Source organism: Pongo abelii, chromosome 15, assembly GCF_028885655.2.
Source record: "Pongo abelii isolate AG06213 chromosome 15, NHGRI_mPonAbe1-v2.0_pri, whole genome shotgun sequence".
Classification (NCBI taxonomy): Eukaryota; Metazoa; Chordata; class Mammalia; order Primates; family Hominidae; genus Pongo; species Pongo abelii.
Window position 1 is genome coordinate 96,402,994 of NC_072000.2, and position 14,309 is coordinate 96,417,302.

General features: G+C 43.8%; 1 protein-coding gene across 4 annotated transcripts in view; it reads right to left on the reverse strand.

Annotated features, from left to right (window-relative positions):
• The window catches only part of TRIP11 (thyroid hormone receptor interactor 11), a 71,697-nt gene extending 61,184 nt beyond the window's left edge, over nucleotides 1-10,513 (reverse strand). The window contains exons 1-2 of one of the 4 annotated variants that reach the window (XM_024231352.3): nucleotides 9,991-10,513; nucleotides 3,661-3,722 (exon numbers count right to left, since the gene is read on the reverse strand). In XM_024231352.3, coding sequence (XP_024087120.3) covers nucleotides 3,661-3,722; nucleotides 9,991-10,129 — 201 coding nt within the window. In that variant the 5' untranslated portion in view covers nucleotides 10,130-10,513. The remainder of the gene's footprint in view (nucleotides 1-3,660; nucleotides 3,723-9,990) is intronic. The other 3 variants (XM_024231353.3, XM_063715705.1, XM_024231354.3) reach the window with 3 other exon arrangements.
• Nucleotides 10,514-14,309: the final 3,796 nt, after the last annotated feature.

A 14,309-nucleotide genomic window follows, 5' to 3' on the forward strand; every position in this document is an offset into this window, starting at 1 on the left:
ACAATAAGAAGAAAACAGAAAACTTATGAAATCACCTAGGAGAATGATGCAATGGTAAAATAACCAGTTTTCTGACTGCATTGCCCAAAGTATTACTTTTTTTTTTTTTTTTTTTTTTTTGAGATGGAGTCTCACTCTGTCGCCCAGGATGGAGTTTACTGGCACAATCTCGGCTCACTGCAACCTCTGCCTCCCAGGTTCAAGCAATTCTCCTCCCTCAGCCTCCTGAATAGCTGGGATTACAGGCACGTGCTACCACGCCCGGCTAATTTTTGTATTTTTTGTAGAGATGGGGTTTCATTCACCATGTCGGTCAGGCTGGCCTCGAACTCCTGACCTCATGATCCGCCCACCTCAGCCTCCCAAAGTGCTGGGATTACAGGCGTGAGCCACCATGCCTGGCCTATATCATCTTTTTAAAAGAAAACAGCTGTCTACAGACACCACTTTTGTAGTTTTTTTTCTCTTTCATTGAACACAGTTAAAAACTCAGAATTTTTAATTATTTGATGAAGAGAAGAAAACTGACAAAGGAAAACATTCATAATTATTAGACAACTTAGAAGATGAATGCAAAGAGACAGAAAGCAGCATCCTAGAGTCTAATGGTTATGGTGAAACTGACTGTAGAAGTGAAATCTTACACAAATCTTCAGATGGCAATAGCCTGGAAGAATTTTCTAAAAGTCAAGAATTGATGAGTGAACAATATATTTCTAAGAACAAAAAAGAAATATGGCTTTCACATCAATTGTCATTCAACAGGAAAATACTTCACTCTGCATTATGTTGTGACAACGACCTAAACCATTTCATTTGGCTAAGCAGATACATGACAGTATTCTTTTTTTATTTTTATTTTTTATTTTTTTTGAAAGAGTCTCGCTCTTGTTGCCCAGGCTGGAGTGCAATTGCGGGATCTTGGCTCACTGCAACCTCTACCTCCCAGGTTCAAGTGATTCTCCTGCCTCAGCCTCCCGAGTAGCTGGGATTATAGGCACATGCCACCACGCCCAGCGAATTTTGTATTTTTACTAGAGACAGGGTTTCTCCATGTTGGTCAGGCTGGTCTCAAACTCAGGTGATCCACCCGCCTCAGCCTCCCAAAGTGCTGGGATTACAGGCGTGAGCCACCATGCCTGGCCACGTGACAGTATTCTTTCATAATGTATATTTGTACACCAACATTTACTTGATATGTTCATATGTAGAAGGCTGAAGGCAGGTGTGTATACAAAGGCAACTGGGAGGAAACAGATGACACAGAAATGAAAAAAACTCAGTGGACTGATCATTCTAATTGGCATTTATAAATCTAAGAATAAACATGCTTTTGAAATTATAGAGCAAAGATGGCAGCCATCATCTCTTCAATAAAATCATGAGCCATTAAAATTTTCAAAAGTATTGGTTTTAATGACACAATCAAGAAGAACAAGGCTGGGCATGGTGGCTCATGCCTGTAATCTCAGCACTTTCAGAGGCCAAGATGGAAAGACTGCTTGAAGCCAGGAGTTTGAGACCAGCCTGGGCAACAGAGCAAGACATCGTCTCTACAAAAAATTTTATTTATTTATTTGTTTATTTATTTATTTACTTACTTACTTATTTATTGGAGACGGAGTCTTGCTCAGGCTGGAGTGCAATGGTACGATCTTGGCTCACTGCAACCTCCACGTCCCGGGTTCAAGTGACTCTCCTGCCTCAGCCTCCCAAGTAGCTGGGATTACAGGTGCCCGCCACCATATCCAGCTAATTTTTGTATTTTTAGTAGAGACGGGGTTTCACCATGTTGACCAAGCTGACCTCAAGTGATCTGCCCACCTCAGCCTCCCAAAGTGCTGGGATTATAGGCATGAGCCACCGTGCCTGGCCTATTACAAAAATTTTTTTTAAATTAGCTGGGTGTAGTGTCACATGCCTGTGGTACCAGCTACTCAAGAGGCTGAAGCAGAAAGATCACTTGAGCCCAGAAGTTCAAGGTTGCAGTGAGCTATGATTGTGCCACTGTATTCCAGCCTGGGCAAAAAAGCAAGACCCTGTCTCAAAACAACAACCACAACAAAAAGAACTAGAAGTAAGAATAACCTGAAATCTATTAGGAGGTAACTGAAATTTGGAATCAATATTTTACAAGATAAAGATATTCCAGGTTATGCAATTAAGGGTTAAAAAGCAGTCAACTGAATTCAAAGAACATTGCTTATTTTGAGTCTTTATGCTTTCAAAACCAGAAAAAAATTAAATAAAAATTTGGATTTGCTTTATTTAAATTATTAAAATGTCTTTTTCTTTTTTTGATACAAGGTCTCACTCTGTCGCCCAGGCTGGAATACACTGGCAGGATCACAGCTCACTGCAGCCTTGACTTCCTGGGCCCTAAGATCAGGTGATCCTCCCACCTCAGCCTCACAAGTAGCTGGGACTACTGACACCCACCACCACACCTTGACTAATTTTTTTATCTTTATTTTTTGTAACCGGTTTCAAACTCCTGGCCTCAAGCCATCCTCCCACCTCCACCTCCCAAAGTGCTGAGATTACAGGCATGAGCCACTGCGTCCAATCTAGACCCTAATAATGAATAAAACATTAAAATTAATTTGCTATTCCTGTATCCTTTTTTTCTTTTTTTGGATGGAGTTTTTCTCTGTCACTCAGGCTGGAATGCAATGGCGTGATCTCGGCTCAGTGCAACCTCTGCCTCCCAGTTTCCAGCAATTCTCCTGCCTCAGCCTCCTGAGTAGCTGGGATTACAGGTGTGCACCACCACATCCAGCTAATTTTTTTGTATTTTTAGTTAGAGATGGGGTTTCACCATGTTGGCCAGGCTTGTCTCAAACTCCTGACCTCAAGTGATCCACCCGCCTCGGCTTCTCAAAGTGCTCGGATTACGGACATGAGCCACTGTGCCTGGCTGCTCTTCCTATATTCTTAACTTTTTTGTATCCAAATATTATTATCATTTCAGTGTTTAAAAAGCTCCATGTTAAACAGAATTGCATTCTTAATATTATACTTAGCTGGGCGTGGTGGCTCACGCCTGTAATCCCAGCACTTTGGGAGGCTAAGGCGGGTGAATCATGAGGTCAGGAGTTTGAGACCAGCCTGGCCAATATGGTGAAACCCTGTCTCTACTAAAAATACAAAAATTAGCCAGGTGTGGTAGCGTGCACTTGTAGTCCCAGCTACTCGGGGGGCTGAGGCAGAAGAATTGCTTGAACCCAGGAGGTGGAGGTTGTAGTGAGCCAAGATGGTGCCGCTGCACTCCAGCCTGGGTGACAGAGTAAGACCCCGCCTCAAAAAAAAAAAAAAAAAAAAAATTCTTAAATAAATGTGCCACTGCAATTTAGTATGCTGTTAGAACACAGTAAACCCTGGATTATGATAAATTATTGATACTATTATTTCTACATTTGGCAGTCTTCCTACTTATACAGAAATAGAGATGGGAATATTAAAGAATAGCAAACTGCATAACAGGTAAATATATTTTTCATCTACAGAAGGTTGATAAAAGCTCAAAAAACAATCGAAATTAAACAAGAAGAGAAAAAAAGTGCTAAGCAGTACATTTAAAAAGAAAGGATCAAAGTAATGTTTGAGTAACCTTCATGACTTCAAAAAAGAAAAATCTAAGTAGTCTTTGATTTTCCTTACCTCTGATCTCAAGATTGCATGAATGGCTTCAATTTCCTTTGTCCTAGAATCAGGTAATTCTGCTACAAGAGAAACAACAAATATTGAATATTTAATCAATACCAGATGAAGTAATAAACAGGTGTTTTCAAGAAAATATATTTCACTGAGTTTACACAGAATAGTAGACTGATATGAAAGCACTCAGAAGAAACAAATCACTTTATTTCCATAACAACTTTTCACTGACACTAATGTTCTTCATTGTCATAAAAGTCATTCTTTTTGCCTATGCCCTATATCTTAGGATGTCTACCTTTACCCCTTAGAAATGTTCATTAAAACTTTGTTGTGGGAAATTAAGCTTTAGAAATTAAAACTATTTCTCTGTGAGCTAATGCTGTTATAATTTTAGATGAAGCTTACTCAACTGGGACTTTAGGCCTTATTTCTAACTGTAAGAATTAAAGAAAGAGGAGAGAAACACAAAGGGTGGCTTGCCTGTTAAGACAGGTTTATTTTAGAGAAAACAAACCTGAGAGAGGCGTTCGGCTGAGTTAGGTTAGAGGCACACTCTTTTCCAGACTACGAGTTTTAAGGATTTAGGGTGGGAGAATTTATTAGAGGCTTAGACTGCTTCTGTGTTTTTTTGTAGTGCTTATCTGGGAGGGGGAGTTGTGTATATGTTCCATTTTTTCTAGAGCTGCAGGCATACCCCCCGAGTCTGCTTTAGCTTTCCTATTTTAGTGCACCTGAAGGGAAAGGAATGTGCTTTCTAAGGCCCACTGCTTTACTGGGGCCCACTGTATGAGAGTGAAGTTTGGCAGTTACCCAAGAGACTAACCCCACCTCCCTTTGTGCCCGAGCACTCCCTCTGTATGTGTTTTACTGTCTGCTTTTTCTGGCTGCTTGTAGTTAGGAGAAGTGACTTCCTTGAAATGCATGAGGCTAGAAAGGGAGCTGGAGGTCAGATGCGATGGCTCACCGCCTGTAATCTCAGCACTTTGGGAGGCCAAGGTGGGAGGATCACGTGAGATCGGGAGTTTGAGATGAGACCAGCCTGGCCAACAGGTAAAACCTTGTCTCTACTAAAAATACAAAAATTAGCCGGGTGTGGGGGCACACGCCTGTAATCCCAGCTACTCAGGAGGCTGAGGCAGGAGAATTGCTTGAACCTGGGAGGTGGAGGTTGCAGTGAGCCGACACTGTGTCACTGCACTCCAGCCTGGGTTACAGAGTGAGACTGTCTCCAAAAAAAAAGGAAAGCGAGCTGGAACTTAAAGTGGCACTGTTTGTCTGAGATAACAGTGCTCCTGCTCTGTCACTAACTTCTGCTCTCAATACTATCAAATAATAAGTGACCTATAAACGAAGAAAAATACACTGAGAACACTTATTTAAAGTAACATAGACACAATTTATTAAAAATGGGAATGAGCTCAGTCTGGTTTTCTACATTTTCATCTTTATTTTTTAATTTTCTTGGAAAGGGTCTCACTTCACTCTGCCACCTAGGCTGGAGTATAGTGGTGTGATCATGGCTCACTGTAGCCTCAAACTCTCTCACTTCAGCCTTCCAAGTAGTTGGAACTACAGGCACATGCGACCACACCTACCTAATTTTTTTACTTTTTTGGAGAGATGAGGTTTTACTGTGCTGCCCAGGCAGGTCTCGAACTCCTAGCCTTAGGGAATCCTCCACACTCAGCCTCCCAAAGTGCTGGGATTACAGGTGTAAGTCATCATGCATGGCCCTTGGTTTTGTACATTTTCATTTAAAAGTAGAGTGAGAGCCCAGCAGTGTCAACATGGCACCACTAATGCTATTAGCAAATCATCATCTGGCTGGTCTCGGTGGCTCATGCCTGTAATCCCAGCACTTTGGGAAGCCAAGACAGGTGGATCACTTGAGGTCAGGAGACAACCCTGGCCAATATGGCAAAACTCCATCTCTACTAAAAATACAAAAGAAAACTGGCCAGTCATGGTGGTAGGTGCCTGTAATCTGTAATCCCAGCTACTTAGGAGACTGAGGCAGGAGAAATTGCTTGAACCGGGGAGGCAGAAGCTGCAGTGAGCCAAGATCGTGCCACTGCACTCCAGCCTGGGCGACAGCAAGACTCGGTCTCAAAAAAAAAAAAAAAGAAAAGAAAATCATCATCCAGAGTTAGGTTTTTTTTCTAAGTACTAGTATTTTTTTCATTACTCACAGCTCCTTAATATAAAAATAACTTATCTGGACTACAGTTTATTAGGAGTGTCCAATTTTTTGGCTTCCCTGGGCCATACTGGAAGAACTGTCTTGGGCCATACATAAAATACACTAACAATCGCTAATGAGGTTTAAAAAAAAAAATTGCAAAAAACCTCATTTATTTATTTATTTATTTATTTATTTTTTGAGACAGAGTCTCGCTCTATCGCCCAGGCTGGAGTGTAGTGGCACAATCTCAGCTCACTGCAACCTCTGCCTCCTGGGTTCAAGTGAGTCTCCCACCTCAGCCTCCCCAGTAGCTGGGACTATAGGCCTGCGCCACCATGCCCAGCTAATTTTTGTATTTTTTAGTAAAGAGACGAGGCTTCACCATGTTTGCCAGGCTGGCCTTAAACTCTTGACCTCAGGTGATCCTGAGGCCCTCCTCAAACTGCTCCCAAAGTGCTGGGATTACAGGTGTGAGACACCGCGCCCAGCCAGAAAAACTGATAATATTTTAAGCACGTTTATGAATTTGTGTTGGGTCTCATTCAAAACCCATCATGGGCCACATGTGGCCTGCAGACCACAGGTTGGACAAGCTTGGTTTAAATCAAAAGAAGCATGCAGTAATTACAGTAACAAACACTCTTGTTTAGAAAATCACCAGGTAGGGTTACATCTGTGGTTGGTTGTACATCTTGCTTGAAACTATGAAAGGACTGTTTAATTGCTACTCTGAAGAGGACAAGGTATAATCTAATTTGTTTAGGAAGGTAATTGTTAAAAGCAGCAACTATTTTAAAGAGGGATTTTACAAGTTCATGCAAACTCCATACCTCCCCCAACAAGAAAAACCTGGCCTTTTTAAGTACAAAGGGGAGATATTAGGCAGACAAAAATATTCTGACTTTGTCAATAAGAGCAAATATGACATTTACCATTAATGTTTACGATTTGGTAGGCACAATTCCAGGCATTTTACACTCATGATTTCATTTAATCCTCCCAACCTCACAATAGGTATGATTATCCCTATTCAACAGATAAGGAAACTGTGCTTTTGGAGGTTAATTTCTAATAATTTGCCAAAAATCCCACAACTTGTAATGCACAAAAGCAGAATTTCAACCCATGTCTCTCTGATTTAAAAGCCCAAGCTCCTAACCTTGAATAAATCAGTAGTGTTAGGTAAAACCGCAACCTTCTGATATTGTAAATATGGATGGCTTTCAAGTTGTCCCCATGGTGCTATTTTGGAACTGTTTTATTTTTCATTACTGACACAGGGTAAACACTAATAAATACTTGTTCAATGAATAAAAGAACTGTACTCTGACCCTCCTTTCCCTTTATTTTTTTGAGACAGGGTCGTCTCTGTCACCCAGGCTGGAGTTCAGTGGTGCAATCACAGCTCACTGGAGCCTTTAACTACTGGGCTCAAGCTAACCTCCTATTTCAGCCTCCCAAGTAGGTGAGACTACAGGCACATGCCACCATGCCCAGCTAAAAACTTTTTGTAGAGATGAGATCTCCCTATGTTGCCCAGGCTAGTCCCCAACTCCTGGCTTTAAGCTATCCTCCCACTTTGGCCTCCCAAAGTGCTGAGATTACAGGTATGAACCACCACACCTGGCCAGACCCCTATTTTTAAAAATTTACAAAATCAATAAATTAGGTGTTAAGCAAGTCCGATTGAAATACAAAGGGGAAAGAATAAAGGCATTAAGCAACTTTGCAGATTTCTAATCACCCGCTTGTGCCATTTTTATTGAGCATCTACTATGTGCCAAAAGGAAGGTGTCACATATTTGGTAATATAAGGAGCAAAAAAATTCAGTCCCCACCCTGGGCATCAGGAAAACAGATAAATTATAACTCAACATGTTAAATGCTGTCAGGGAGAGATCCACAAAGTTCTGTTAGAACACAGATCACCAACATTCAACTCAACAACTCAACCTGTGTGGGAGTCAGAATGGTTCACCAAGTACTTAAGTACCTGACATATGAGCAGGGTTGTACAGGAAAATTGTTTTCTGGGTGAAGGAGGAAATAGAGAAGAAAGGGCTTTCCATGTAGAGGCTTGAAGTTGTGTAAGTGCCTGACAAAATCCCACACGACAGAAGCTGTGCATATAAGCAAGCATATGTATGTGCACATGTACAGCAACTGGTATGGCAACTAGAAAAGGTACATTGAAGGTCGGGTGTGATGGCTCACCCCTGTAATCCCAGCACTCTGGGAGGCCGAGGCGGGAGGATCACCTGCGGTCTCAGGAGTTTGAGATCAGCCTGGCCAACATGGCGAAACCCCATCTCTACTAAAAATACAAAAATTAGCCGGGTGTGGTGGCACACACCTGTAATCCCACCTACTTGGGAGGCTGAGGCAGGAGAATTGCTTGAACCCGGGAGGCGAAGGTTGCGGTGAGCCGAGATTGCGCCACTGCATCCAGCCTATGCAACAGAGTGAGATTCCGTCCAAAACTAAGAGGCTTGGATTTTATTCTGTAACAGGGTCAAGAAATTTTTAAGCAGGTTTGTTTTTAGAAAGTAACTGACAATACAATAGAAAATGGACTGGGGTAGGGAGAAATGGGTGACAGGACATGAAAGAGGAATAGTCCCTGGGAAAGATTATAGGGATCTAAAGAATAAGGAGTAATAAAGGAAAGGACAATTCTGGCATAGGATAAACAAGATTTCGTGACCAACTGGAAGTAGGAGATGAAAAAAGACATAAAACAAGGACATGAAGATTTACAGTTTAGGAAACTGAGAGTGAAGCCATTAAGACTGAGAAAACAGCACATTTGGCAGGAGAACAAAATGAACACCACCTTAAACCTGGAAGACATCCAGGTTGAGGGATGCATATTCTCTGGCTTAGGGTCTAAGGAACAGCCAACCGTTTTCCCCTATCTAGGATACAAGGAGCGACTAGTCATTTCCCATAGTTATCCAGCTCTTCTGTGCTTCTGATTGCCCTCAAGGTCCCATGCTTTCCCCCACACATAAAGAAGCCCTTTCATTTCCATCCCCAAACCTGTCTCACTGATGCACCTTTATGGCATGGGGAACCTAAAGCGGTAAAATGGATTTCGGTAGCTCCCCAGTCTATTCTTCCTTCCATCTAAATAGACCCCACAGAAATTCAAAACATAAGGATTATCTTTCTATCAAACCATCTTTCCCGATTTCTACCAAATAAATATGAAGGATCTGTTAAATTAGCAATTAAAAAAAAAACTAAGCCAGAATACTAATTTATTAAATTTATTTATAAGAAATACAATTGTCAAAGCAGCAGCTCTCACCCAAAAGAACAGCCCATTATCTCCCTGGAGCAGACTTAGATTGAAACTTAAAAACTGTTTTGATCCAAACATTGCTTACTGAAATGCCAAGAAATCAAAATAGTAATTAATGGGTAGTAATTAATGTAGCCATTGATTACCATGTAACTCTGGGTCACTATTCATTAGTAAAACAAGATTGAGGACTTCAAAAATGAGTGAAGATTGCTAAGGGTACCTTAAGAATAGGATTGTCTTCCCTATTCTACTGTGGAAATATGGGCGAAATGGGCGATTATACACAAAAATACATTCTCAGCTGGAAAGCTACAATGTATCATCACAATAAGGAAAAGTAAAAAATAATTAAATAGAAAAACATGGCCGTGTTTCATAACATACTCAAGACAGAAAAGAGCAAAACTCACCAAGTATTTAAATTATGAGTTATTTCAACTGTTACAAAAATAGAAAACAGATATACAATTCTTTAAACTGTGTCAGAATACAGGAAGATGTTAAGAATGAGATCAGCCCCCAAACTGAGGGCAAAGTGGTGGGCGTGGATAAACCAAACGAAAATAAACTCGACTTAACGTAGGAACAGTTTCACTCTACTGTACTTTGAGATATCCAGAATATTTAAAGGGAGGAGAACCAGGACTCTTCCCCTGGCCCCCAGTGGTCTTTCATCATAGAAAATCTGTTGAGAAGAGGCAAGAGGAGGTGTGTGAAGAAAAAAGGGTGGAGCAGCATTCCTTTGCGACCTGTCCGCGTCTCCTGACTGATGGAAGTAGGGACCAAACGGACGTTCCCAGGGTCTTAGAAAAGCCCTCCCTTCCCTCGCTCCAGCTGTTACCTTCCACTTCCTCCGTGCCCTCCATCAGCATATCCTTTGTAAAGTTTGATATCTGGCCAGTGAGGGAAGCCAGGCTGCCCCCGACTTGACCCAGAGACTGGCCCAATCCGGAGCCGAGGCCCCCAAGCCAGGACGACATCGCGGCGAGTTTAGAGAACGACCCGGTTCGCTCGGAAAAAAGAAAACGTTTAGCGCTGTCGGGCGATCCGACCAAATATCCTTGAACGCCTGCCTTCGCGAGACAGGATACGATAACACAAAGCTGGGTTCTCAGGCAAGGCCGACTCCAGGTTCTGCCTAGAAACGCAGAGGCCTGGCCTGGAATTTTACCAGGGGCCCGCCTCTAGTGACACAGTCACCCACGGAGGGCCTTCTGCTCATTCCCACGAATTCCCACCGTCCAGATTGGGCCACTTCGTCCTCAGCTCTAATGACTTCCCCCAGTTCCGTGGGTTTCTCCTGCCAACTCGACGCCGGCGGCCATGACACTCGCTCGGAAAGCGGCAGCGGATCATAGAAAGGCGCCGCGGTGGCGTAGACAGGCCCCGCCAAGCCGCCGGACGTGTCCTTGGCGCAAGGGAGGCTGGGATCGCGGAGGACCGAGCGCGGGCTGGATTAACCGCAGCCAGCGCCTAGCGCAAGCTTGGGTCCACGCAGCCGGCTAGCTTCGGCCGGGGGAGGAATGGCCTGGATAACTGGGGCATCGCGGCGCTCTTCGGCCTCCTGCAGCTGCGTTTCAAAGCAGAGCCGACCCTTTGTAGGTAGTCCGGGGACCCTGCGGACCCTCCTTGTGTTGTTGAAACCTAGTGTTTTAATTGGGACTACACCCAGCGGTGCCGGGAGACTTGGCGGGGACGTTCCACTGCACAGGAAGTGGCTTCAAATAACTTACACGCGTCACTGTGTCGATTAGCTGCTCCGTGACAGGCACTATGGTAGGAGCTGAGGCTACAAAGATAGAACGGATGGGTTGCCAAAAAAAAAAAAAAAAAAGGAAAAAGGAAAAAAAGAAAGGATGGGTTGCAAATTCAGGTGACCAAGCAGGAAACACATTTTCCTTCTATAGGAGAAATCTCCCCTGGTGCCTTTATAGCTCACAATTGAAACCCTACCTTCTTTAACATACGATGAGCATTTTTCATAAAGCTGCCCTCACCCAAGTAGTTGAAAAGCGGACAACCGTTTTTCAAAATGACTCGTTAGAGGACAGCAGGGCAACTTAATAGAGAAGTGCCATTTAGTGTCAACGCTCCTACGGTGTTGGCGGCACTAGCCATGCAAGTGCCCACACCTCCCTCAGTCCTCAGTTACCCACACTGGCTGTAACACACAGAGTCCTACCTTGCTTGCTTCCTTCCCTAAAGGAAGAAAGGTTGTCATGTGACTTTCAAGCAATTGGTGCAGGATACGTGGACGCACAGCATCTAGCCAGGAAGACTTCCACATTTTTTGGTTTCAAAAGGATATGATAGATCTGCAGTTCTTTTAAGCATAGCAGTAAGTATACTGGCATCTTTCACTTTGATTATATTCACAAGAGGGGCTATCACAGATTGCACAGTTTGTGAACAGAACATTGGGAATGCCTCCAGTATCTGGGATCTGATGGCACCGGGCAGTAGTAATTCTCCGTGAAAGCTGAATTTTTTTTTTTTTTTTGAGGTGGAGCCTCGCTCTGTGGCCCAGGCTGGAGTGCAATGGCGCGACCTAGGCTCACTGCAACCTCCGCCTCCCGGGTTAAAGCGATTCTCCTGCCTCAGGCTCCCAAGTAGCTGCGCCCATTCTTTTTACTAATGAGAAACCAGTGCCCAGAAATGTTAAGTAACCCATCCAAGGTCATACAGCTAATAAGTGACAGACCCAGGCAGTCAGGCTTTGGAGTCTGCACATCTAACCACTGGGCTGTGATGTTCACATGAATGCAGGGACAGCATTTAATAAACACTTCCAGAATGAGATGTAAATTTTATTTTAAGCACATGCAGATATCCAGTGTGACTCCTGAATGTAAAAAAAAGAAAAAAAAAAAGCAGGGCCGGGTGCAGTGGCTTGCGCCTGTAATCTCAGCACTTTGGGAGGCCGAGGGAGGTGGATCACCTGAGGTCAGGCGTTCAAGACCAGCCTGGCCAACGTGGTGAAACCCCATCTCTACTAAAAATACAAAAATTAGTGGGATGTGGTGGCAGGCACTTGTCACGGGCATCCATGTGAAGAGACCACCAAACAGGCTTTGTGTGAGCAATAAAGCTGTTTATTTCACCTGGGTGCAGGGGGGCTGAGTCCCAAAAGAGAGCAAAGGGTGTTAGGGGTGGGGCAGTTTCGTAGGATTTAGGTGGGTAGTGGAAAACTACAGTCAAAGGGGGGTGTTCTCTGGCAGGCAGGGGCAGGGAGTCACAAGGTGCTCGGTGGGGAGCTTCTGAGCCAGGAGAAGGAATTTCACAAGGTAATGTCATCAGTTAAGGCAGGAATTAGCCATTTTCACTTCTTTTGTGATTCTTCAGTTCTTTCAGGCCATCTGGATGTATACATGTGGGCCTTGGCTCAGAGGCCAGACATTCCTGTCTTCTTATATTAATAAGAAAAATAAAACAAAATAGTGTTGAAGTGTTGAGGTGGCGAAAATTTTGGGGGGGTAGTATGGAGAAATAATGGGCGATGTACCTCAGGGCTGCTTCGAGTGGGATTAGGGGTGGCGTGGGAACCTAGAGTCGGAGAGATTAAGCTGAAGGAAGATTTTGTGGTAAGGGACGATACTGTGGGGTTGTTAGAAGGAGCATTTGTCATATAGAATGATTGGTGATGGCCTGGATATGGTTTTGGATGAATTGAGAAACTAAACGGAAGACACAAGGTCCAAATAAAAGAAGGAGAAAAACAGGTATTAAAGGACTAAGAATTGGGAGCACCCAGGACATCCAATTAGAGAGTGCCCAAGGGGGTTCAGCATAATTACCTAAGTAGGGTCCAGTCCATCGAGGTTGTAGAGTTTGAGAGGTCAGATTCATAATAAGAACTGATCGTCCAGCTAGGGTGTTTTCATATGGCTGGGAATCTGGAGTAGGCAAGAGAAGATTAGCAGCCTGGTGAATTTCCTGTCTAGCCTGTCGGAGGACTGGAAGATAGTCGCCTAGAGGGCTGGTGTCTGGAACGAGGTTGGGGCCGAGCAAGAAAGTGCATCCATATAAAAGTTCAAATGGACTGTACCCTGTAGCATCTCGAGGACAGGCTCTAATTCTGTGAAGGGCAAGAGGTAAAAGTACTGTCCAGTCCTTTTTAAGTTGGAGGCTGAGCTTGGTGAGGTGTGTTTTTAAAAGACCATTAGTCTGTTCTACCTTCCTGAAGATTGAGGACGTTAAGGGGTATGAAGGTTCCACTGACTACCAAGAGCCTGAGAAACTGCTTGGGTGATTTGACTAGTAAAGGCTGGTCCGTTATCGGACTGTATAGAGGTGGGAAGGCCAAACTGAGGAATTATGTCTGACAGAAGGGAAGAAATGACTGTGGTGGCCTTCTCAGACCCTGTGGGAAAGGCCTCTACCCATCCAGTGAAAGTGTCTACCCAGACCAAGAGGTATTTTAGTTTCCTGACTCAGGGCATGTGAATAGAGTCAACTTGCCAGTCCTGGGCAGGGGCAAATCCCCAAGCTTGATGTGTAGGGAAGGGAGGGGGTCTGAACAATCCCTGAGGGGTAGTAGAATAGCAGATGGAACACTGAGAAGTGATTTCCTTGAGGATAGATTTCCACGATGGAAAGGAAACGAGAGGTTCTAAGAGGTGGGCTAGCGGCTTGTAACCTACATGGAAGAGGTTATGAAATGACAACAGAATAGAATGGGCCTGTGAGGCTGGAAGGAGATATTTTCCTTGGTCTAAGAACCATTTGCCTTCTGTGGGAAGAGATTGATAGGTGGAAGTTTCAGTCATTGAGTAGGTGGGAGTGACTGATGAGAAGGAGAAAAATTGGCCGGGAGGGACAGAAGTTGGAAAGCTAGCAGCTTCTTTAGCTACCTTATCAGCATAAGCATTGCCCTGAGTGATGGGATCTGATGCCTTTTGATGGCCCTTGCAGTGAATGACTCCAGCTTCCTTTGGAAGTAAAGCGGCCTTGAGAAGAGTTTTTATTAAGGAGGCATTAATGATGGAGGACCCTTGCGTACTGAGGAAACCTCTTTCTGCCCATATAACAGCATTGTGGTGCAGGATATGGAAGGCATATTTAGAGTCAGTATAAATGTTGACATGTAGTCCTTTTGCAAGAGCGAGGGCTTGAGTTAAGGCAATGAGTTCGGCTTGCTGAGAGGTAGTGGAGGGGGGCAGA